This window comes from Momordica charantia, assembly GCF_013281855.1.
Source record: "Momordica charantia cultivar OHB3-1 chromosome 4 unlocalized genomic scaffold, Mcharantia_2.0 BLBB01000004.1, whole genome shotgun sequence".
Lineage (NCBI taxonomy): Eukaryota > Viridiplantae > Streptophyta > Magnoliopsida > Cucurbitales > Cucurbitaceae > Momordica > Momordica charantia.
In genome coordinates, this window is record NW_028275162.1 from 4,735,106 (window position 1) to 4,759,404 (window position 24,299).

Sequence of the window (24,299 nt, forward strand, 5' to 3'; positions counted from 1 at the left end):
CTCATATTATCACACATATATTGCACAAACACTTATATTTATAGTATATTAATTGCATACCACATGCATATTGCATGTATATCAAACACTCATGTCAATAATATATAAGATGTATATTACGTACATATATAATAAAATATATTACAGATATATATCACTCGATAAATATAAGTTATTATTTTAAAATTGGATCAACATCTATAATATAATATATGTGATTACTATTTTACTGGATGTTTTTGTCATGTTTTTGTCATATTTGCAATAATATAACTAAGTAGCTATATTTCTTCGGAAAAAAAATGCTTTTTTATAATTTCCTTTTTCGAGAAATAAAAGAGCACCACGTCTCTTCCTCCCAGTCCCAGCATCCTGGTCAGTGGTCGGGCCTTTCCTTTGCTTGCCCTTCTGAAACGCCCCTCTTCTGACGTTGACCGGTGGCAGAACGGCGCCAGTTTCATGGAATTGGTTGGTTCTGCTACTTCCACACACTCCTCTCTCCGTCGCCTGATTTTGATTTCCAACACGCCACACCATGAAACTCGCTTCTTCAATTTCCAATTAAGTTGATTCTTCAATTCCCTTTGATTTCTCTGTTTCTGTCTGTTTCCTCGAACAATTATGAGTTCGTTCAAGTTCGAGAGCGACGAGCCACTGACGCCGGCCGGCCGCCTCTTCATCCGCCCGGAAATCAACCAGATTATTCACTGCGTCGTCGGAGTGCGGAACTCGCTCGATGTCGATTCGGTCAAATCTCAAATCGCCGACTCCGTCATGATTCGGCACCCTAGGTTTTCGAGCCTCTTGATTCGCGACCCGAGCGGCGCCGAGTACTGGCGCCGGACCTCCATCGATGTCGACCGCCACGTCATCGTGGTCGCCGATCATGTGACGGACGGCGCTGGCGACGACGAGAAGGCGGTGAATCAGTATTTGGCGGATTTGGCGATTTCTCCGTCGATGGACGCCGATAAGCCTCTTTGGGAGATTCACTTGCTATTGGCGCACAACTGCGTCATCTTCCGAATCCACCACGCGCTCGGCGACGGGATCTCGCTGATGTCGATGTTCTTGACTTGCTGCCGGAAGGCAGACGATCCGGACGCGCTGCCGACCATCGTTTCGGATTCGAAGGCGGCGAGGAAGACCGGGGGGCGGAGGTGGGCGGAGGAAGTACCGAAGATATTGTTGGAGTTCTTGATGACGGTGTGGTTCAGCTTCTTGTTTGTGACGGAGTTTATTCTGAGGGCTCTGTGGGTTTCTGACCGGAAAACGCCGATCTCCGGCGGCGCTGGGGTGGAGCTCTGGCCGAGGAAAGTGGCCACGGCCAAGTTCGCGGTGGACGATATGAAAGCGGTAAAGAGTGCTGTTCCCAACGCGGTAAGTTTTAAAAAAAACAAAAATATTGAACCGTGAATTTGGCTTTTTGTGAAAATTGGTTTTCTGGTTATTATTATTATTATTATTTTAAAACTATTTACGCGATAGTGAATTAAATTTAAGCTTATATCAACGACAAAATTTAAACGCTCTTTGAGTTTTTTTTTCCCTTTTTTCTTGAGAAAAAATAAAAATCCGATTCTGGGCTAGGTGTGTAGTGTGTACGTTGTTGTTGTTAGGTGAGACAATTTTTATGGGTTTTAATTCTTGTGGCCGTAATAAATGTTCTATTCTGGTTGGACTCACAGGAAAAAAAAAGTTTATTTTTGGTCGAATCTCGTCACTCAGATTTTGGTTATACTTCAAAACCTTTATTATTATTATTATTATTTTTTTATGTGGCCGTGTTAAATGTTTTATGTTGGTTGAACTCACAGGAAAAAAATAGTTTTATTTTTGGTCGAATCTGGTCATTTCGGTTGTACTTCAAAACCTTTATTTATTTATTTTGTATATGTTTAATCCACACTCAACTAAAATGAATTAAAATGTACTAAAGTGTTGAAAGTAAAAGGACTAAAATGGAAAAAAAGAAAAATATAAGAAAATAGTATTTTAACCTTTGTGGAGTTTATGGCTAGATTTGAGTGGTTTTTGTCACTGATAATTTGGATCTATTGATTTTTTTAAAAGGAAATTTTCTTGTCTTGATTTTAAAAGGTGAATTAATTTTGCCTGTATAAAGTTTCAATACTGGGTTAAAATCAATTCAGTCAATGGCCACATAGATTTCCTATTTCCTTTCTAAGAAACATTTTGTTTTTATTGTGTTTTCATCTAATCTATTTGTATTGCTTATAAAAAAAAAAAAACAGAAAAAGAAGTTTCGCCAATATGCATATATTAAGCAACAAGTTATATTTATCCAAAAAAAAAAAAAAAAAAAGAGAAAAGAGGCTTCAAAGTGGTCAAATTATTTGGTTTCTTGTCATGAGTTTCGTTTTAATTTGTTTACTTTAAATAAATTTATTTATGTCATTTTCCTTTCCTTTAAATAATAATGGAGCCCGAATTGGCAAGTAGTATGATATATGTTTTTCCTCCTTTAGATTGACTTTTCAAAGAATCCCAATTAGAAAAGGAGGCAACTATTTTTTGTTTAATGTGTAATTTCTGTTCTTGTTTTGGTAATATTATGTTTTGGTAACATAAAATATTTTTTGTCAAAAGAAAAGGCAGATAACATATTTTAAGGCATCAAAACAACATAAAAAGTGTTCATAAAAGAAGCCTTTTTAACCAGAACCAAATTTTCTATAGATGTCAACATTTTGGTTAGAGACAAAATAAGTAAAAATTAAAATGAGTTAAGAAGAATTTATGTTTTCTGCTGTTTTCTAATTTATAAAAAATCATCCTTCCAATCAAGTTCTATTATATAAAAAAAACTATCTTTTGAGCCAACGTTAGTTTAGTGTAATTATGTTTAGTTTAGTGTAATTATGTTTTCTGCTTTTAGACACGTTTTCAAGAGGTGATAACAAATCCAAAAAAATTATAAACTTTGGTTCTGGGTGGGTTGGAAAATTAAATTTAAATTTAAAAAGTGTTTTTGTGTAAGCAAAAACTAATGAAGAGAAAAAATGTGTGGGTGCAGACAATAAATGACGTTCTGTTTAGTGTGATCGGGGCAGGCTTTTCCAGGTACTTGGAGCACAGGCAGACAAAGGGTACGTCCTCTGTCTCTCCCAAATTCCACTTTTTGGTCACATATTCCTAAATCTCTTTTTAATTTCTTCTTTAATATATTCCAATTTTCCAAAACTTTTCAATTAGATGTGGCATTAAAGTATGGTTTTATTAATATATTTGAATTAATAAACATGTTATTAAGAAGAAATTAAAATTTTTTTTGGATAGGTGGGTTGGGTTGAGCTATATATGTTCAAAAAAAAAAAAAGTGTTCAGGTTGACACCAGACTACTAATGCTTTAATGATTTCTTTTAGTTAGGACTCGATGGGAGGAGTTGAGTTATGTTTAGATTAAATTTATATGTTCACGGTTGAATAATTAAGAGTACTGGTATGTTTTTTTTTTTTTTACGGTAAACAAAATGGTTATCGAATGAGATTTTCAAACACATTTTTAGCATCTCCAACCTTGTATTTGTAGGTTTGAAAGAAAGCCTTCAATTAACGGGAGTAGCCATGGTTAATCTTAGAGCTCAACCAGGATTGCAGGTTTTTACACTCTTTTTAACTTTTTCTTTTTTTCTTTTTCTCTTCTATTTTCTTTCATGGTTAACTCTTTATGATGTGTATCGTGCAGGAACTAACTGATATGATGAAAGGAAATGGAGGATCTCGATGGGGTAACAAGCTAGGGATCCTTCTTCTTCCTGTTAACTATAGCAAGAAGGCATCTAACCCCCTTCAATACATGATAAGAACTAAAAAGATGATCGATCGAAAAAAACGCACTCTCGAAGCACATTTTTCATACGGAATGGGCAAGTTTGTAATGTCGTGCTTCGGACCCAAGGTAAGAACATAGAAGTTGAAAAATTAAAGACCTATTTGGTAACGTTCTCGTTTCTTGTTTTTGCTTCATCGTTTCTATTAAAGAAAAATAAAATTGCATAATAAAATAAAATCTTTATTTACATCGGAACAAATTAGAAACGAGAACCAGAAACAAGAAACTTATTTTTATTGTTTCCAAAATTTTTATACAATTTTGAGATTGTTTCTCACTAAAAAAACATAAATAGTTGTCAAAATGTTTAGATTTCTTAATAAAACTGGAAATGAAAAACGAAAAATGAGAACATTACCAAACATGTCTTAGACACCCAATATTAAGCAACATTTTTAATGTTTTATGCTTTTATTTTTCATTTGTTTGAAACGTTTTCAAAATTGTGTACAAATTATGCAGGTAGCTTGCATGCTTAATTACAGAATTGTTTGCAATACCACATTCACAATCTCTAATGTGATTGGCCCAAGAGAGGAGATTACCATTGGAGGCAATCCCATTACATACATTAGAGCTACTTCAACAAGCTTGTCCCATGTACTACTCCCTTCCCTATTCTTTACTTCATTCCTAGTTTTAAAAGTATGATAAGAAACGGTTAAATTCATCTAACTCAAACGTTTAAATTGATGGATTGAGTAAATTTAATTCATATTTGAAGTATCTCATTAGAAATTAATATAAATATTCGATACTTTCTTACTCGTCAATTTTATGTAGGCAATAACGATGCATATGATGAGCTATGCAGGAAGAGCCGAAATGCAAATTCTTGTGGCAAAAGATATCATCCCTGACCCTGAGTTTCTTGCTCAATGCTTTGAAAATGCATTGCTTCAAATGAAGATGGCAACAACATTGGATACCAAATAATACATGATTGCTCTTTTTGACTATTTTGTATGTGCATTTTTGTCTTGCTTAATAGGAAAAATAACTCATAAAATAAATAGTGGTTTATAAATGCCAAAATTCTATGTATCATGCCAAAAAGAAAGCATTGAATTGTATCTTACTGTTTTATAAACTTCAATTTTATCTCTTACCTTCCCGTTTAAAAAAAAAAAAGACTGTCCCTTGCATATTACACTCTTCTCCTTTATTATCTAACCACGTCTTATGCTGAGGACTAAACGACAACATTTATAAAAGTATAGTGTGAAGGTATTTATAAAAGATTAAATTTATCGTAACCCATCAGTTTAAGCTTTTCGATTTAGTGGTGATTTTAAACCCACAGACTTTCTGCTCTAATACTATGTTAGTCACCACTAATCTAAAACCTTATTTAGGAGTAATCTTTCCCTCTTCTTCAAGTCTGTGATGATCTCACTTTCGAAAGAAAAAAAAAATCCTGAATGATGGCTGTCAAAAGATGAGTAAGGGACGGGGAAGGAAATATATGGCACTAAAAGTTGTAGAGCAAAATGAAAGCTCGAAGACAAAGAGAACGTTTTCCACATCCCCTGTGCAACTCAGAGGTTCTGTACAGTTAGACAACCACTAGAGGAGATTGCTATGATCGTTACAGCATATGTATCGAAGAGACGCGATAAAGTGTTCGAATCATTTTGCAATGTTTTAGATGGATCGATTATAATAAATGTAATATTTTATAAATACCGTAAAATATAGATTAAAATGGAAAAAGAAAAGTACAAAACCAATTAAAGTTTCTATGAATAAATAATAACTTATAAGCAAACTAAAATATTGAATTTTGAAATTATTTTGAAAAGTATTATATTAGCTTGAATCAAAAGATAGTTGGAAAAAAGAGAGTTACTTTCTTAGAAAGCTAATGCGAACCACATATTTTTGTTACTTTTCCAATTTTTTTTTTTTTGCTTTAAAAGTGATTATTTGAGGGGGGAAGAAAACTATGTAAGAAATCTAAAAGAATTTATCAATACAGTTCTTAATTTTAATACCAGAACTAATTTCAACTTTTAAAATATATCTTTTTTTAGAACAAAAAAGAACTAAAGAAATTATATTAAATAGCATAAATTTAATATATATTTTTTAAAACATCACAACTTTTTCATTTTTTTTAAAATATAACGTAGATTTATTGGTAGACTAAAATGAAGAAGTATTTACATAAATAGTATTAAATGAGGAAGCATTTTTTTTTATGTAACATAAGCTATAATGGAAATGTTGAAAAATTTACTCACCAATAATATTTTCTACTTCCACGGTTCGTCAATGAAAACTAAGTCACACATAATACTAAGAAAAATAGGGAAAGCACATAAAACGACACAAACAATTTATACTGGTTCACCCCAACTATGGGCTACGTCCAGTCTTTTGCAACAACGAGTTCTACTTTGATTTTGGGATAAATACAATGGACCTAAACGCTCTACAAAGCTCTCTCTAGATGCCACAACAATGACCACCTAGCTTCTAAGCACTACGACACTAGCTACTTAGAAATACAGATGAAAAACCTCACTAACCTCAAGAGAATGAGTTGCCGATAATGCTCTACAAACCTCTTTTCTCTTCTCTTTCTCTGGCAACGAAAACACCAGCCGCCACCTTTTTCTTTTCATGCAACAACACCACAAAAATAACCCTACGACCAAAAGATCTTATGTTTACAAAAATAGGGTGAACATAAGGACACGTTTTGGAATTTTGAGGTTTTATGACCCATTTAGTTTTGGCTCCACTGTATTTTAACAGGAAAGTAAATGGAACATAAATGATGAGGAAACAAATAGCGCAAATGACTTACTCATTTTTGGATGAAGATGGCTGTGAAATTGTAGAAAATAGAGTGTGTTAAAATTGAACGGAGTGTTACTAATGTTATGAGTAGATAAAGTTAGACCCGACAAGACTATTGAATAGATCCAAGATAGACCCATGATAGAAGAAGTCCAAACTCAGAAGCTCAGTTGAAAATCGAAGGGTAGGGACCTGGTCCAACGAGGTCAAGCCCTACGGTCAACTGAGGTCGACCCGTTGGCAAATATTCAAAATGGCGACCAACTGATGTCTTCCAAAGATGGGCTCGAATCCATCTTAACTTGATAGGGCTATGCAATGAATGAACCTTTTCATTTGATATCTGGCCCACGATAACGTAATGAAGCCTAGAGAACTAAGTTTATTGTGAAGACAAGGATTCAACTCTTATAAATAGAAATAGGAGTTGTTGAACCTCAGAGGTATGCTAAAATGACCATACTCTTTACTATACAACTTTCAACTTTTATTTTGACTCAAACATTAGAGTGTATGTGGCTAGCACTACACTAATCGGTGTTTAGTGTTCTTTGTTTTGCAAGTCAACGTCGAAATAATGTGATATTTAATCAACAAGTCTTATCAAATTTCTACATTACCAAGTGACACAAAAACGAAGTCTACATAGAAACAGAAAAAGAACAAGTGAAAGAAGAAAACACTAAAGAAGAATTCGAAAATTGTTAAAATAAAAGAAAAATATGCAATTTGTGTTGATTAAACATCATCCAAAATGGAAGTATTTTTTAAAAATACCTCTATTAACTACCTTAAATGAAATATGGATATAAGAGGGATAATAAATAGAAAAATCGAAATAATAAACTTGGATGGAAGGAAATTAAGGAAGGGAAACTTAGGAATAAAGATCAACCCATTAGGCTTGAACTAACACGATCATATAATTTAGCGATAATTGATACCTACCCATTTTTTTGAAGTCGGAAGTTCAAACTTACATACTTTCAATTTGTTGTACTAAAAAAATTCATCAAACTTGAAAATTTAAATCTTAAAATTTTGATAAAAATAGATATTTGTAAAAAATATATATAGTTAGAACTACGCATAACTTCTAGAACACGGGAAAAGTAGGGAGTTGGTTGGGGTGTTCAAAAGAATTTATAGCATCTTAATTGCATAAGGTCTTGGTCACAATTCATAAATGACTTCTCAAATTTAAAAGAAGTTTTGATTTTTTAAAATAAAATAAATATAGGCAAATCTTAATAAATAGTTGTTTAAAAGAAATTATTGATAAAAGTGAAATAAATTAAGTAGAGAGTTTTAGATTTGATGGACTAAATATAACGCTTTCTGATATAGATTTGCTATTGAAAAATATGATGTAATAAAACGCTCTATGCATAACTTATTGGAAACATAACAAAAAAATTGTTCTATCTTATTGAAAATAAGTTAAATATATACTAGTGATCCCTAATCTATAAGGATTTTTTCGATTTGATCATTAATTTTTTAAAATTATCAAGTTACCCTAAATGTATTATAAATTCTCAGTCATGTCTTTGCTTCAAAATTTTGTTAACATAAAGCGGACATGCCAGTTGGAAAAAATGAATTTTATTAATTGGTAAGTCAATTTTGTACCTGAACTGTTTTAGTTCAAAGTTTCGTATAACATTCGAGCAGCATGTTTACGTATCTGAATATGTTAATAAAATATTAATTTAATAATATATCTATTTTCGTTAACAAATTGTTCGTGGAATAACTTGATTAAGAGTTTTTAATATATTAATGGTTAAAAGAGCATATTGAAAATTGATTAAAAGAATAAGGGTATTTTATATATTTAGCCTTGAATGTATGATGTAAAATTATATATTGATAAAAGTGAGATTTTTGAATTGGTAGGGACTATAGTACTAAATACTTGAAAAAATTGATAGAATATAAATATATAATATGTTTTAAGATTTAATGGCAATTAAATTGTAGGAAGGACCACTTTTAAATTATAGTGACTGTTACACAAGTTTAGCTATAAACTTTTGGTTGTAAAATGATACCCTCCCTAATTGCATACCTGAAACAAATTGAGTTGTTTTATCATCTAATTAAAACTATCATAATTGATTGCAACCCATTTCAACTTCTAATCAATCCAATTTTTGAAGACCTAAAACTATTCCTCACAATAAATGACATAAATTCAATAAACTCAAATTTTACTTTCATTCCGAGTAAAGCCAACCTAATTTCTCGCATGACTTAACCTGTGATAAAATATATTAGACTGATTAAAATTTATTTGAAGATTGTATTAGGAGAAGAGCCAAGCGTACTGCATGGTATCCATCTCGATTCTAAGATGAGAATGTAGATAATGTAAAGTAAACGGGTATCTATTGACAACTGGTGAAAAATCTTTTGATGGATAGATAAGAAATGACATAATAGCAGTGAAACATCTTTCAATGTTTCTCTACAGTTGTAGAGTCTTACGTTTCAAAAGTTACACAGTCTCTAAGCAACCTTATCAATTTTGACTTCACATAGGCCTGGATTAAGTAGTAGTTTAAACTTTAGAGTATACGTGGTAGAACACAAAAAATAAGGTTTTTTTTGACATATCACCTCGCTAAAATCTTTAAATTCATCTCAAAACCCCGTCAAGTTTCGATTTGGATGAATTGAGTCAGAGTCGGACACAACCCAATTCATCCAAATTAAAAATTTTCATTTGTGGAATTTTTATTTTTTTGGTTTCACAGGTATTGGAATCGGAAGATTTCTATATCTTAATCATAAAGTATTAAAGGAAGAACAGAATTTATTCAAAAAAAAAAAAAAAAGAAGAAAAGAAAAAAAAAGGACAGAAAGTTGGTTAAAAATAACGACGTCGTTTAGTAAGAAAAGGGAAGGCACGGCGAAGTTCAGCATATAACCGACCTTGTGCGTAATTATAAAAGTGGAGGCGGGGTAAAAGCGTAATATAAGTCTCTGTTTGGAGGGCAAGATTGGAATAAAACGAGCTTCATCTCATCGGCATTTCTTCTTCTTCTTCCTCCTGTGTTCTCTGCGGATTACGGGGAAGAAGTACGTCATCGGCTCCGGCGACTTGGTGGACAATCGTACTCTGGTTTGCACCGTTACCTAGCCATGGAGATAGCGCCGGCGGCCGCGCCTTCGATCGATGGAGATACTGCTGCCAACGATGCCGCTTCTTCTGTTGATGCAGTTCAAGCATCGTCTTCGTCGCCGGATGCTGCACCAAGGAACGAGGCGAACTTGTCGACGTCCTTTCCCGGGGCGAATTATGACGACGATGAAGAGGAAGAGGACGTCTGCCGGATCTGTAGGAACCCTAGAGATGCGGATAACCCGCTAAGTTATCCCTGCGCTTGTAGCGGCAGCATCAAGTTTGTTCACCAGGACTGCCTCCTTCAATGGCTAAACCACAGCAACGCCCGTCAGTGCGAGGTTCATTTCTTTTTCCCCATGGATATTTCTTGTTTGATTCTGCAACGGCAATGTTTCTTGGGTGAGCTTGTGCCTTCGGATTGTTTGTGTGGGGAAACTTTTGGGATTTCTTGCTTAGGAAGCGATATTGGAGATGGTAGTGGCAAGTAACCAACTTGGAAAAGATTTGAACCGATGGAAATTTGACTTGAATCCCTGAAGAAGTTTATTTCATTATGCATGAAATGACAATTCTTGAATTGGTTCAACTTTAAACACTTTGATGACATGTTACTGAAATGTTTTTTTTTTCTATGAATGAATGAGTCTATATTTTAGTCCACCTAAGTCCTAAACGATTGTAATTCTTTTGCCCTTTCTGATAGCTCATTTTCAGGGCTGATATGTGCTTTAGCTAGGACTTTTGGAGTTTTGGTTGTTCTTGTTCTCTGATACGATGTTTTGCCTCAGTACACTACTAGAAGTAGAACTGCTATGGTGCATGAGATATGTTAAACGAAGCCATTTTGCTTCCATTTTTTTTAGTAGGAAGTAGAGGCTTAAAAAATGTGAGGTATGATTCACGGGTTCGTTAAAGATGTCAGCTGATTTTCATGAGTCAGATCATATTTATTTTGCGTGTTTTGCATATACATGATGTATCATGTTCGTTATTTTTATTGGTTTATATATTCCAGGAAGAAAATTTACTTTTTCCTTTCTCATTTCAATTTACGTGTATTTCCACATGTTGCAGGTTTGCAAACATGCGTTTTCCTTCTCCCCTGTATATGCTGAGAATGCTCCATCAAGGCTTCCTTTCCAGGAATTTATTTTTGGAATAGCAATGAAAGCTTGCCATGTCCTGCAATTCTTTTTGCGTCTCAGTTTTGTGCTTTCTGTTTGGCTCCTTATCATACCTTTCATTACGTTTTGGATATGGCGGTTGGCTTTTGTGAGGAGTTTCGGGGAAGCCCAGAGGTTATTCTTGAGTCATTTGTCTGCTACCATTGTTCTTACCGATTGTCTGCATGGCTTCCTACTTTCTGCTAGCATTGTATTTATATTTCTTGGAGCTACCTCCTTGAGAGATTACTTCAGGCATTTAAGGGAGCTTGGAGGTCCAGATGCTGAGCGAGAAGACGATGCAGATAGAAATGGTGCTCGTGCTGTCAGAAGACCTCCTGGACAAGCTAATAGAAATCTTGCTGGTGATGTAAACGGTGAAGATGCTGGTGGAGCCCCAGTACTTGCTGGAGCAGGCCAAATGATTCGGAGAAATGCAGAAAATGTTGCTGCTCGGTGGGAGATGCAGGCTGCTCGTCTTGAAGCTCATGTTGAACAGATGTTTGATGTGGATGATGCTGATGGTGCAGAAGATGTGCCCTTTGATGAGCTTGTTGGCATGCAGGGTCCGGTGTTCCATTTAGTTGAAAATGCATTTACAGTTAAGTGTGCTGCAACATCTTTCTCTAGATTCTTATCCAGAAAACATCCTTCTCTAGATAATTGCTACGATGAAAGTTTACATCTTAAGTATTGTTTTGTATGAACAGTTTTCCTCAATTCATATAAAATGCATGTGTATAGTTTTTAACGTTTATTTGTTTTTCTTTTTTGTTCTTTTCTTTTCTGGATGGTGTTTTCTTGGCATGCCTCCCTTATCCAGCATGTCATTGCTGGTATAGCTTAAAATGTCGTTCATTTATCTCATCTTTCTGTTTCATTGAATAAAGAATTAACATTACGTTGTGGTGAATTCTAATTGGTTCCACTGCTTTGTAGGTTTTAGCCAGCAATATGATATTTCTTGGTGTTGTAATCTTTGTGCCCTTTTCACTTGGTCGGATCATACTTCATTACATATCATGGCTTTTCTATTCAGCCAGTGGTCCTGTTTTCTCAACAGTGATGCCACTTACAGAGTCGGCTCTCTCCTTGGCAAATATTACGTTGAAAAATGCATTGACAGCTGTTGCAAATTTGTCGTCAGATGGTAAAGAGAGTGGTCTACTTGGTCAGGTTGCAGAAATGCTGAAAGTCAACTCCAGTACACTAAACAATGTCTCAAACAACATAACTGCTCCACTTTCGGTGGATCTTTTGAAGGGGGCTGCTACTGGAGCATCTAGGCTTTCTGATGTTACAACTCTTGCTGTAGGCTACATATTTATATTTTCTCTAGTTTTCTTCTACCTTGGCACTGTTGCTTTGATTCGATACACACGGGGTGAGCCTTTGACTATCGGGAGGTTATATGGCATTGCATCCATAGCCGAGGCCATCCCTTCTCTCCTCAGGCAGTTTATGGCAGCAATGAGGCATTTGATGACCATGGTTAAAGTCGCTTTCCTTTTGGTCATTGAACTTGGAGTATTTCCCTTGATGTGTGGCTGGTGGCTTGACGTTTGTACTGTACGAATGTTCGGGAAGTCCATGGCTCAGCGTGTTCAATTCTTTTCCATTTCTCCTCTAGCTAGCTCGTTGGTTCACTGGGCTGTTGGCATTGTATATATGCTACAAATAAGCATATTTGTCAGTCTTCTTCGTGGGGTACATGTCCTTTATTTTGCTAGTTTTTGTTTAATGTGTCCATCATTAATGATTATGACACACTGTTCATGATCTTGTTAACAATTTTGTAGGTTTTGCGCAATGGAGTTCTGTACTTCCTTCGTGATCCAGCTGACCCGAACTATAATCCTTTCCGAGATTTAATTGATGATCCCATGCACAAGCATGCTCGCCGGGTTCTACTATCTGTTGCAGTGTATGGAAGTTTAATTGTCATGCTGGTATTTTTACCTGTCAAACTTGCTATGAGGATGGTGCCCTCCATTTTCCCCCTAGATATATCGTAAGATTCTCATAATGTTTGAGCAACAGTTATTTGTGATTGCCGAAGTTTTACGATGAACTTTGATTGCTTTGATAATGCTTTATTTTTTACTGCAGGGTATCAGACCCCTTTACAGAGATTCCAGCTGACATGCTTCTATTTCAAATCTGTATTCCTTTCGCTATTGAGCATTTTAAATTGAGAACAACCATCAAATCCCTCCTCCACTGCTGGTTTACTGTAATTGGTTGGGCCCTTGGATTAACAGATTATTTACTTCCCAGGACTGAGGAAAATGGTGGCCAGGAAAATGGAAATGGGGAGCCTGGGTTGCAGGAGGAACTGCAGGTGGTACATCTGGGTGGACAGGATCAGGCTCTGGTGCCCCATGCTGCAGCTAATGAGCCAAACCAAGTTGTTCCTGCATCTGGGAACTTGAGTAATGATGAGTATGATCACGAAGAACAGTCTGATTCAGAGTAAGTTGGAATTTGTTGCTCAGCATGAACATCATTATTGTAGGAGAGTTGGGGCAACTTAACTGTAGTCTTGTTCCTCTTTCTGGTAGCTTTGGCATGAAATTTTCAATTCTACTTAAAAGACCTGGTGTAGCCATTTTCGATTTTCAATTTATATCTTTTGATTTATCATTGTGTTGCTTTTATATTCTGTTTTGAACATTTATTATAGTATCTCATCAAATGGGTTATTCCAGGCATGTTCAAATTTCTTATCTTATTTATTTGTTTTTTAGGAGGTATAGCTTTGCTCTCCGCATTGTCCTTTTGCTAGTTGTGGCATGGATGACTCTTCTGGTCTTCAACTCAGCATTGATAGTGGTACCAACTTCACTTGGTCGGGCACTTTTCAATGCCATTCCGCTTCTTCCCATCACACATGGTATCAAATGCAATGGTGCGACTACCTGCAGAAGTTGTTTTCCTTGTTACGTTTTTGTTTTCTAATACTTATTTGGAGAAAATGCTAATTTGTTGTATATTTATTCTTTTCATAGATATGTATGCTTTTGTCATCGGGAGCTACGTTATTTGGACAGTCATAGCTGGTGCTAGATATACCGTCGAATATGTCAGAGCAAGGAGGGTGACAGTTCTGTTGAACCAGATATGGAAATGGTTTGCCATTGTCGTCAAGAGTTCTGCACTTCTGTCAATATGGGTAAGAATAGCAGTAATAAATGGACAGAAAATGCAGGGAAAGATTACTTTCCTATATCAATTTGGGTTGATAAGGATTTTTTTTTCTTGATTCCACGAATCTGACATATAGTTTTGGTTTTCAGATCTTTCTCATTCCAGTATTGATTGGCTTGTTATTTGAGCTTCTGGTCATTGTGCCAATGCGAGTTCCGGTGGATGAAAGCCCAGTTTTTCTCTTGTATCAGGACTGGGCATTGGGCTTAATTTTTCTTAAGATCTGGACTAGACTGGTGAGCAGAAGTCGAAATATTTGTGCATTTACTACCTGACCCCCTTCCCCTACACCCTCTATCTTCTAGACAGACACATGCACATACAACAAGATCTGATTTTTTCTTTTTTGGTTGAAATCATAACTTGTTATATTTTAATTCTACAAAATGTGTGCATTTACTTCTAACTAAGGCTTCATCTTCATTGATTGCTTATAATTCCACTTTTTGAACATCTTTTCCCTCCTTGAATAGGTTATGTTAGATCACATGATCCCACTGGTGGATGACAGTTGGAGAGTGAAGTTTGAAAGAGTAAGAGAAGATGGTTTCTCCAGGCTGCAAGGACTCTGGGTTCTGCGGGAAATAGTTGTGCCAATTATAATGAAGCTACTGACAGCACTATGTGTACCGTATGTTCTAGCTAGAGGAGTATTTCCCGTGTTTGGGTACCCGCTGATTGTTAACTCGGCAGTTTATCGTTTCGCTTGGCTTGGATGCCTCTGTGTTAGCACGTTGTATTTTTGTGCCAAGAGATTTCATGTTTGGTTCACCAACCTTCACAACTCCATTCGCGATGATCGTTATCTCATTGGTCGTCGACTCCATAACTACGGTGAAGACACGGGAGAGAAGCAAAGGGAGGTCGGGATTTCATCGGAGACGCAAAACGCAATTCTACCAGGCATCGGCCATGCAGTGGCTGGTGAAGGATTGCGGCTGAGACGTGTTGGTAACTGACATGAATGATGTATATTTATTTTAATGGCTCGGCTGGCTTAGATGGTTTTGTGGCCCCAAACTGGGGTTAGTCAGTTTTTTGGTATGTGCATATGCTCTCTCTCTTATCATCGTAGCTAGAAAGGTGAACGAATGAAAATGTATGAATTTTATGTCTATAAAGTTCCAAATACACAAGGCCTTTATGATATACGACTCCTTAGTGCAGTCCTGAAAGTTTACTTTTCTGAATTTTTGTAGAAATATCAAAAAGGAAAATATGATCAACTAATGATCATTCTCTCGGACCAACTTCTTGCTTCTGTCGGGCTATGCGTGAAAATTCGAAGTTTGAATTTGATATTTTAGTCTATAAGTCAATCATTAGTTGTGTTTGCTAGGCGTGAAAATTCAAGTTTGGACTTCGATTTCATTGTTGTTGAAGTTTCAAATTTCAAATTTTAAAGCTTGAATCTGATATTTTAGTCTACAAGTTAAAGACGATCATTACTTGAGTTGACAAAAACATGCTAAAGAAAACATGAGATCAGTAATCAACCATTTAGACTGTCAAGTACCACTTTTAAAATTTCGGAACATAATATAAAAACAAAGTTAAAATACTAGTTTGATCTCTGTAATTTCAGTTTTTGTTCATTTTAGTCTTTATACTTTTAAAATGTTCATTTTGGTATCTGTAATTTCTCTTTTAGTTCATTTTAGTCTCTATACTTTAAAAAGTGACCATTTTGGTCATTTCATTTATTTTAAATCTCATTTTTTCTATCACGATTTCAACACCACATTATAATCAATATATTTCTTACAATGTCAATATTATTTTATACTAAATAGTTTCTTTTATGTATAAAATTTGTGTTAAAATCTTGCGAAGAGAGATTAAAATGACCTCTTTTTTAAAGTACAGAGACTTAGAAATACATGGACCGAAATAGTATTTTAACCTAAAAACAAAATTCAAACTTTTCAAGACCTATTAATTTACTTTTTGAGCTAAGCATAGATCAACCGCAATTGGCATTTACTTCTTCCTTCGAGATCGGAGGTTCAATTCTCCAATTCTCCAAAAATTCACTATTCAAAACCTCAGAGACAAAAAGTAAAAAATGATACCAACTACAATTGGCACGCACTTCTTCCTTCGAGATCAAAACCTCAGGGACAAAGGAAAAACCAAATCCAAACTTAAAGGGAAAAGAAATCGAAGTGTAGTACTAAACTTTCAGTTGAAATGTAGTTCGAGATCAAATAGAAACCAATTTCAATGTGCTAAAAAATTAATGATACCAAGTAATCGATATCTCGATCATTCCACTGTATATTCGAAATAGGTTGACAAATTCATAAATGAGTAACCTTTATAGCGCAACTTGAACTGTTAATGAAAGCAAAATGCTTCATAACAAAACTCAGAATTAGGTAGGTTTAGGTTGTCACAATCATTGCCAATAACAACAGAAAACACTCAGTTCAAACAAAAATAGATGAACTTCGCATCTCAAAGTCGACAAAAGCACAAGTAAAAAGGTTTGCGGCTCATGAAAAACAGAAGGGCAACATCCAGATTAGGAATCAAGGTTGTCAGTCAGGGACAGCGATGCCAACTGATCAGCTGCATTGCCCGTCTGCTGAGCAACGCTTCTCAAAACCTCCATAGCCTCAGCCACCTTGGCTTTCAGAGCTTCGGGCGACTCGAGCAAGTGCAGAACCTCAGTCTGGTCCATTTCCAGTAGCATGCCCGTTACCTTGGCAGCATTATCAGGCTCTAGCTGTTCCACAAGTGGGTAAAGATTTTCCCCCAGCATCTGCAGACAACCGAACAGAAATTATATGAAATATAAGAACATAAACAAAAGGACAAGCCCCAACTAGAGCAGAATTCTACTAATATCAGTAGGGTCAGAAAATGGCAAGTTTTATATCAGTTTCACCTTAGACAGATTTCTGTAGTTTTTCTATGTTCATGCATTTTATTCGTAGTGTAAGAGAACATCAAAAGCCAAACTACCGCTGGTATCATACTCATACGCACCAAGAAAGTATCGTTATCTTGAACTTAAGGGGGGAAGTTGATAATGAATTAATAGCATCTTAAACCCTACCGTTCTTTGCTGGTCTGAAGTTGCATTAGCAAGAGCAGAAGCCAAGGCACCCACAGGAATTGGTTGAGGGTGGACTGCATCACGTGGCGGCATTCCACCCATCTCATATGGAACAGAGAACATACCTCCAGCAACACCAGGCATGGGGAGATCAGGCAATCCACGTCCAGGAGGGTAACGGTAGACACGTCCTCTTGGTAGCATCTATTGTATAAACAAATAGACATTGTCATTATATCAGTGTGAAATGCACAAGCGATCATAGTTAAGAGGGAAAAAATAAAGCAGAATAAAGGAAAAACAAAAAAAACCGACCTGCTGTTGCATCATTGGAACAGGCTGCTGGTTTTGCTGAATAGCACCAGCACGCCTGCCACCAGATCTTTGCCCTTGCTGGCCCTGCTGAACCATTGGCACAAAGAAATTTGGCATGGGACCTCCACCAGGCCTCATACCAGGCATGAGTTGCTGCTGATAACCAAAGCCAGGCTGAAACACATTAACAGCATGATTTAAATGCAGTCACAATTTACAACCCCTTCGTAGATTGAACAAGAAAGAGAGACAACGAGAACAGAAAATCATTTTATGGAAAGAGACGAAACAAGTTACCTGAGAAGGAATAATAGTAGGTGGAGCTTGTCCATAGAATATTTGTTGTCCAAGACCTGGACCACCTGGAGGATACATTGGCACACGGGGAGCAACCGAAGATGCAATTGCCATTGGCTGCATTTGAGAAAACTGTGCCTGACGAATGAAAGAGGAAATACAGTCGATGTCAAATGAAAGAGGAAACAGATAAATAAATATAAGCAGTCGTGTTAATGTTGAAAAAAAAGAAAGAAAAGCAACATCCCCGCTTGAGATGTGATAATTAGTATAAGCATACCTGCAACCTAGCTCTTCTATCTTCCTTCCTCTGTGCAAGTGCAACATAAAGAGGTTTGCTCACAATCATTCTTCCATTCATCTCCGAAAGCTACCAGATAACAGAGATAGATAGTAAACTTTTTGTGATTTATTAATTGTAATACAACACAACCATATATCAAGCATCATCTAAACAACATTCTAGGGCACACAATGTAACTCACAGCTCTTGAAGCCTCTTCAGGAGTCGAGAATGCAACAAAACCAGACCCTCTACTTATTCCATTAGGGTCTCGCATAACCTGCAGGCATGTAAAGGATTAAGCCATTTGGTGACACTCACCGAAGGATTTAAACTACAAAAACACATTTTATTCTTACAACCTTGCATGAGGTAATGGTTCCAAATGCAGAGAATAACTCCTTCAGTTTATCATCGTCAATGGTATCATCTAGATTCTTAACATATAAGTTTGCACCTTGGTACTTGTCAGCTGCTTCTTTTACGCTCTGCTCAAATCGATGTTTCAATTCAACTTCCCTTTCAGATTTCTTCTGGGCTTTTCCAACATACCACTCTTTCCCATCAACCTTATGTCCATTAAGTGCATCAACAGACCTAGCAGCATCGTCTGCATTCTCAAAGTTCACAAAGCCAAAGCATTTTGATTTTCCATCCCCATCCCTCATTACCACAACACTGGTGATCGGGCCAAACTCCCCAAACAAATTCTTCAAATCTTCTTCAGATGTAGTTTCCGCCAGATTCTTGACAAAAACATTATTAAATTTCGATTTCTCACTGAAATTTTCTCTTTCTTGCTTGCGAAGGAAAGGTCCCACAAACACCTGCTTGTCATTAAGCAGCATACCATTCAACTTTTCAATCGCTTTTAAGGCAGATTCCTCATTGTCAAATTGCACAAAACCAAAGCCTTTAGACTGGCCGGATGGATCTGTAGCAACCTTGCAGGATAGAATGTTTCCAAATGCAGAAAATGTATCGTGCAACGCTTTGTGATCAATTGCCTTGTCCAAATTCTATCATTTAAGAGTAGCTTCAGGTCAAACATCTAGCAACCAAGTCATTGAGACAAGGAACAAAGATCTTACTACAAGGGGCACTTACCTTGATAAAAATATTTCCAGACCCACTTTTTCGCATGCTAGGGTCACGATGTGAATACATAACCCTAATAGGATTCCCATTTAGAGGGGTAAAGTTCAGCACATCTAATGCCCTTGAAGCTGTCATCAAATACGGGAGAAAAGCGAAAAAGATACAATAAGACATACTTCTTCAGTTCAGAGGGAAATACGAAGTCAAGCAAAGGCTATGAACATGATAGCATTGATCAAACCACTTAAATAGAAAAAATTCAGCCCCTTCATCATTCAGCATAACAATCAACATATCATGAAAACTGACCCGAAATTGAAATTCCAAGAGAGGGGAAAAGAAAAACAAGACAAAAACCAAAATGAAGAAGACATAGAAATCAAGACTCGTCACCATCCTATTTCTTGGTAACTTCAAGAATCCTACAGCATCAAAAATATGAAGTGGGAGATCATCATCATCATATATACAATATTTTGGAACTGTTTCCTCTCACACGTGAATGAGATTAAGATACCCACCATGCCGATAGAAACAGAGACATGCCCTGTTATTCCTAAATGAAGCAATAAACAAGAAATCATATTTCCTCAAATGTGGAGGGGCCTCTCTCAAGAAAGACTCTTCCAGAACTGAGAACTCAAACAAAAACCCAAAATAGCTACACATTCAGAGAACGAAAAGAACAATTAGGCACTAAAGATTAGAGGGCGAAGACTAACCATCCACTGGGTTGCTGTAATTGACATAGCCATAACCAAGCGAACGGCGGGTCGTCAAATCCCTGCAAACCCTAACAGAAACCACCTGCCCCACCTGATTAAAAAGATCGTAAAGCTGCGAATCGGTGACGTTCACGTCAAGATCTCCGACATACAACGACGTGGTCACATGCTGGTTGGCCCCTCCATTGGCGGCCGGATCGGCGGCGGAGATGGGAACTTGGGGTTGAGGTTGAGGTTGAACCTGAGCCATAGTGAGAGAAACTCGCTGTGGACTTGGGTTTTCTTTGGTTTTTTTGAATAATTTTTAAATTTTTTTGATCTTAGACTCGCTTCCCTCTCCTCAATTATTCAGAATCAAACAGGAAGATAGACAAATAGAAGAACAAGGACACAGGACGAAAGGAAATTGGCAGTACGAGACGAGAGACGAACAATATTTTTGAATTTTGGGGGTAAAAGAAACTAAAAACAAAGATTTTGTTTTTGGTTTTTGATTGTGGGGGTGGGGGGAGGAGAGGGAAGGTAAGGGTAGGGATAGATGGCCGGAGTCGGAGATCCGACGGCGGAGGAGAAGACGGAGATTATGTGAGGGTTTGGAGGGCAGCTGAAAACTGCACTGAGGAAAGAAGGGTTTTCGATCGTTTAGGGATTTATATATATCGGGTGGATTTGGGTAAACCCTAAAATGGGAGAGGATAATTTCGGAATTTTTCGCCGCCGTAGATCCGACGAAGATTGGGGGCTCCGCTGAATCGCTGATGAACCTTTTTTTCATTATATATTATATATATTTTTTCTTTATTTGATGAATGGTTGGGAATTAACCGTAAAATTCTTTTTCAGATAAGGTAGTTTTGTCGGCAGTTCATCCTTTCTAAATCTTAATACCATCTCAACTTTGAAGATATTCCCCTGCTAGTTTTTTTTTTTTTTCATTTTAAATCTCAAATATTTGCATTGATCTTTGTTGATGCAAGATTTGGATTCGTGTCGAATTTTCCGACGGACATATATATTTAATGTTTAAGTCAACAGGGTAATAAAAAGTAGGGTTAAAACATACCTTACACCCAGACCTTTCATCTTATTTACAGAGAAAGTCCGCTCAAGTACATAGGCTCAATATCGACTCAACATGGTTAGGTGGTTTGATTCAATCGATTTGATCTGAGTGATTTGATCTACATCACTTTTTCGATCTCGTTTTAAGTGAACCTATTATATCATTTTACCCATAACAACCTTGTTTTTAGTTAAGGTAAAAGAAGAAGAATAATAATAATAAATGAAAAGGGTGTCATTGGATATTTAGTTTGTGAGATTTGAAGAGTGATACATTATCTTTTTTTAATACAACATGTGAGGGTAGGATATCGAACTCACACCCTCTTAGTTGGAGATTATATATGTTAATCATATATGATTATATATGTCAATCATATATGCCAATCTCGCTTTTGGCAAGAGTGATACATTATCTTTAAAGTTTATAAAGGCACGATGAGAGAAACTTTATCTTTTGTCATTTAATTTTAATCATTTTCTCTTGTTACAATTTTGTCATCATCTCTCTCTTGTCACTCAACTTTCTCTCTCCCTATCTCCTTAAATTCCATCAATGATCTCTCCCACGCCGCCCTTTTTAATTTATTCATTCTCTTTCCAAGTATTTTTCTCTACTTTTACAAATTTTATTTTTCTCAAATGATTTCCTTTCCGTAGAAAAACTTCACTTATTTTTATTAATATTTCATTATTTTTTTTCTCATCTTTTTTTTTAAAGGTACTTGTTTCATTAAATTACGCGGCAAGAATTGAAGGGGAATCCCTTGAATTACATCACAAAGCCATCTTGGAAAAGAATGCGTCCAGCACCACGTGTCTAAAGTAGAGGAGAGTCTCCATTTTGCTAGATAGTGGGAAGGGACATTACCATTTCGAGAAGCATGACCGAAAGAAATGAATTCGAAATTTGCTTTTAGGGCATGAATCTCGATCAACCAACTTCCCTCATCCCTCATCAATGGAGTTTCTTCTTGAATTAGACGGATAGCTGACAGAGAATTAGATTCAACTTCAATGCGGAGGCAATCCATAGAAATTGAAAGCCACAAGCCTTCCAATATCCCACGAATTTCTGCCATTATAGACGTAAAGATTTTGCGGCCACGAGTGCACTAGAGGAATCACGGATAATACATCCCAGACCAGTCGAATCCTCCCGACATGCAGTATCTGTATTCAATTTAAGAGAGGGGCTTGACAGAGGTCTCCATTGATGATCATCCGAATAAGGGGTTTTGTTCCAAGGTAAATGGTTACTATTTTGCGCTTCCAAAAAATTGCCAATATAGGTGTTAATCCATTCCCCTTTAATTTCAGAGGGGGATAACTGCCATCCATGAAGTGCAGAATTTCAGTCATCCCAAATTGCCCAACAGGTAGATTCAATGTATCGCCATACATCCAAAAACCTGAGGTTTAAAGTTTCACGAAATTGAGTCAGAGAAGGGAAGAGTATATGCCAAATACGAGATGCTCTCTTACAGTGAAGGAGAGAATGGATGGTCGTTTCAAACTGAGCCCCACACAGACTACAAACTGGTAAAACTTCAATTCCTCGTCTATGTAAATTATGTGCTGTTGGTATGTAACTTCAATTCCTCATCTATGTAAATTATGTGCTGTTGGTATGTGTTCATGAGCTGCTCGCCAGATAAACAACTTTATTTTTGAAGGAACGGATAAATTTCATATAGATTTCCAATGGGCACCCTAACGACCATTACTAGTAAATGTTGCATTACATTTAGTATGCATGAATAATTTGTATCCACTCTTCACACTATAATTGCCTCTTTTATCGTAATGCCACAAGCATGAATCCTGCACATTATAGAAGCTTATAGCTATAGTTAGGATCAAAGCTTTGTCTTCCTCACAGAAATATTTTGAAACTAGGTTGCTGTCTCATTCCCCATCTTGAGTAATAAAAGAGGCCACGCGAATATCATCATTGTGAGGGCGAACCATGATGGGTTTGAAGGAAAATGGTCTTGGAATCTAGGGATTCGAGAATACCTTAATAGTAGAATCATTCCCCACTCGGAGTCTTAGACCTTTAGTAAGAAGATCTCTTACCCAAATAAAACCTCTCCAAAAATACGAAGAGGCTGTTGAATTTGTAGCTTGAAGAAGAGGAGTGTCTTTGAAATACTTTGATCTTAGAACTTTAGTAACTAAAAGATTGGGGCATTTGAGAACTTACCAAACCTGCTTAGCCACCAATGCTTGATTAAAGCCTTCTAAATCTCGAAAGTTGAGACCTCCAAGCTCTTTGGGCAAACACAAACTATCCCACTTCATCCAATGAAGTTTTTTCTTTTCATCTGTTGTTCCACACCAAAAGTGAGCAAACATCTTATTAACATCATCATAAAAGCCCTTAGGGAGCTTGAAAACACTCATTGCATATGAGGGTATTGCCTGACCCACACTTTTGATTAGGACCTCTTTGCCTCCTGAAGAGAAAAAAATGTTTCCAACATTGCATAGTTTTCCATATTTTATCCTTCAGATAAGCTTAATCCAATCTTTTCCTCCTAGTGAAGCAAGATGGCAATCTAAGATAGTTTCCAAACTAATTCACCAACTGAACATTAAGAATAGACTGTAGATAAACCTGTCTATTCGGGTGGACATTTGGTGAAAAAAGAAGTGCAGACTTGGAAAATTTTATGCGTTGCCTTGATGCTTTACCATAAGTAGTCAGCAAATTCCTTATCGTTAAGCATTCCAACTCCAGAGATTTCATAAATATTAAACTATCATCAGCAAATAGTAAATGAGAAATAGACGGATCATCTTCCTCAAATTTGATACCTGTAATTCGACCCACTCTAGTGGCATGAGCTATCAAAGCAGACAAACCATTGGCACATAAAAGGAACAAATATGGTGAGAGTGGATCGCCTTGACGGATACCTCGAGAAGGGGAGAAATAGCCTCTGGGAGATCCATTTAGAAGAATGTAGAATCTTACCGTAGAGAGAGACAATGCATTATGGGCCTTATCCAGTTATCATCAAAACCATTTCCCTCATAAGACTTTCCAAATAAATCCATTCCACACGGTCAAAAGCTTTACTTAAATCAAGCTTAAGAGCCGCAAGGGAAAAAAAGGGAGGAAGGAATGCGATTCTTTATAGCCGAGTGGCGTTCTGCTCGATTAGGCGAATGCGAGTGAGGGATAAGCTTCCTGTAGCAGCTTGGAGCACACTCGATTGAACTCACACAGGGAGCAGTCTTGCGAGACGTCTAGTAGTCTCTGATTTTGTCTTCGAATCGTAAGTTTTAGC

The 24,299-nt window shown here is 36.5% G+C and overlaps 3 protein-coding genes across 4 annotated transcripts; 2 read left to right on the forward strand and 1 right to left on the reverse strand.

The window, feature by feature from the left end:
- Nucleotides 1-323: 323 nt before the first annotated feature.
- Nucleotides 324-4,965, forward strand: LOC111022696 (wax ester synthase/diacylglycerol acyltransferase 6). Its single transcript, XM_088123234.1, has 6 exons — nucleotides 324-1,380; nucleotides 3,038-3,110; nucleotides 3,555-3,622; nucleotides 3,711-3,923; nucleotides 4,320-4,457; nucleotides 4,641-4,965. The coding sequence occupies exons 1-6, from the start codon at nucleotides 622-624 to the stop codon at nucleotides 4,791-4,793; spliced, it is 1,404 nt and encodes a 467-aa protein (XP_087979360.1). The 5' UTR covers nucleotides 324-621; the 3' UTR covers nucleotides 4,794-4,965.
- A 4,695-nt stretch (nucleotides 4,966-9,660) lies between these two features.
- Nucleotides 9,661-15,311, forward strand: CER9 (RING/U-box superfamily protein). 2 transcript variants are annotated; one of them, XM_022299911.2, is made up of 9 exons: nucleotides 9,661-10,130; nucleotides 10,867-11,556; nucleotides 11,895-12,662; nucleotides 12,755-12,966; nucleotides 13,065-13,427; nucleotides 13,703-13,848; nucleotides 13,964-14,127; nucleotides 14,252-14,398; nucleotides 14,636-15,311. In XM_022299911.2, the coding sequence occupies exons 1-9, from the start codon at nucleotides 9,810-9,812 to the stop codon at nucleotides 15,119-15,121; spliced, it is 3,297 nt and encodes a 1,098-aa protein (XP_022155603.1). In that variant the 5' UTR covers nucleotides 9,661-9,809; the 3' UTR covers nucleotides 15,122-15,311. The 2 variants fall into 2 exon arrangements, with proteins under 2 accessions (XP_022155603.1, XP_022155602.1); XM_022299910.2 differs by having other exon boundaries at nucleotides 9,673-10,130; nucleotides 13,703-13,863.
- Nucleotides 15,312-16,461: 1,150 nt separating this feature from the next.
- PAB2 (poly(A) binding protein 2) lies at nucleotides 16,462-20,647 on the reverse strand. Its single transcript, XM_022299924.2, has 9 exons — nucleotides 19,939-20,647; nucleotides 19,226-19,344; nucleotides 18,481-19,137; nucleotides 18,321-18,398; nucleotides 18,116-18,205; nucleotides 17,836-17,973; nucleotides 17,539-17,712; nucleotides 17,224-17,427; nucleotides 16,462-16,926 (listed from the first exon to the last, which is right to left on the reverse strand). Exons 1-9 carry the CDS (start codon nucleotides 20,189-20,191, stop codon nucleotides 16,687-16,689), a joined length of 1,953 nt encoding a protein of 650 aa, XP_022155616.1. The 5' UTR covers nucleotides 20,192-20,647; the 3' UTR covers nucleotides 16,462-16,686.
- Nucleotides 20,648-24,299: the final 3,652 nt, after the last annotated feature.

What these genes read in the sequence shown, in the direction of transcription:
- LOC111022696 (XM_088123234.1), top strand. Translation starts at nt 622, where the DNA reads ATGAGTTCGTTCAAGTTCGAGAGCGACGAGCCACTGACGCCGGCCGGC. An exon ending in GAGCTCAACCAGGATTGCAG is followed by an intron (nt 3,623 to 3,710) that starts GTTTTTACACTC and finishes TGTATCGTGCAG; the next exon opens with GAACTAACTGATATGATGAA. An exon ending in TGTCGTGCTTCGGACCCAAG is followed by an intron (nt 3,924 to 4,319) that starts GTAAGAACATAG and finishes CAAATTATGCAG; the next exon opens with GTAGCTTGCATGCTTAATTA.
- CER9 (XM_022299910.2), top strand. Translation starts at nt 9,810, where the DNA reads ATGGAGATAGCGCCGGCGGCCGCGCCTTCGATCGATGGAGATACTGCT. An exon ending in ATTTTCCCCCTAGATATATC is followed by an intron (nt 12,967 to 13,064) that starts GTAAGATTCTCA and finishes TTTTTACTGCAG; the next exon opens with GGTATCAGACCCCTTTACAG. An exon ending in GAAGAACAGTCTGATTCAGA is followed by an intron (nt 13,428 to 13,702) that starts GTAAGTTGGAAT and finishes TTTGTTTTTTAG; the next exon opens with GAGGTATAGCTTTGCTCTCC.
- PAB2 (XM_022299924.2), bottom strand. Translation starts at nt 20,191, where the DNA reads ATGGCTCAGGTTCAACCTCAACCTCAACCCCAAGTTCCCATCTCCGCC. An exon ending in ATAGAAGAGCTAGGTTGCAG is followed by an intron (nt 17,974 to 18,115) that starts GTATGCTTATAC and finishes TTCATTCGTCAG; the next exon opens with GCACAGTTTTCTCAAATGCA. An exon ending in CTTCAGACCAGCAAAGAACG is followed by an intron (nt 16,927 to 17,223) that starts GTAGGGTTTAAG and finishes GGTTGTCTGCAG; the next exon opens with ATGCTGGGGGAAAATCTTTA.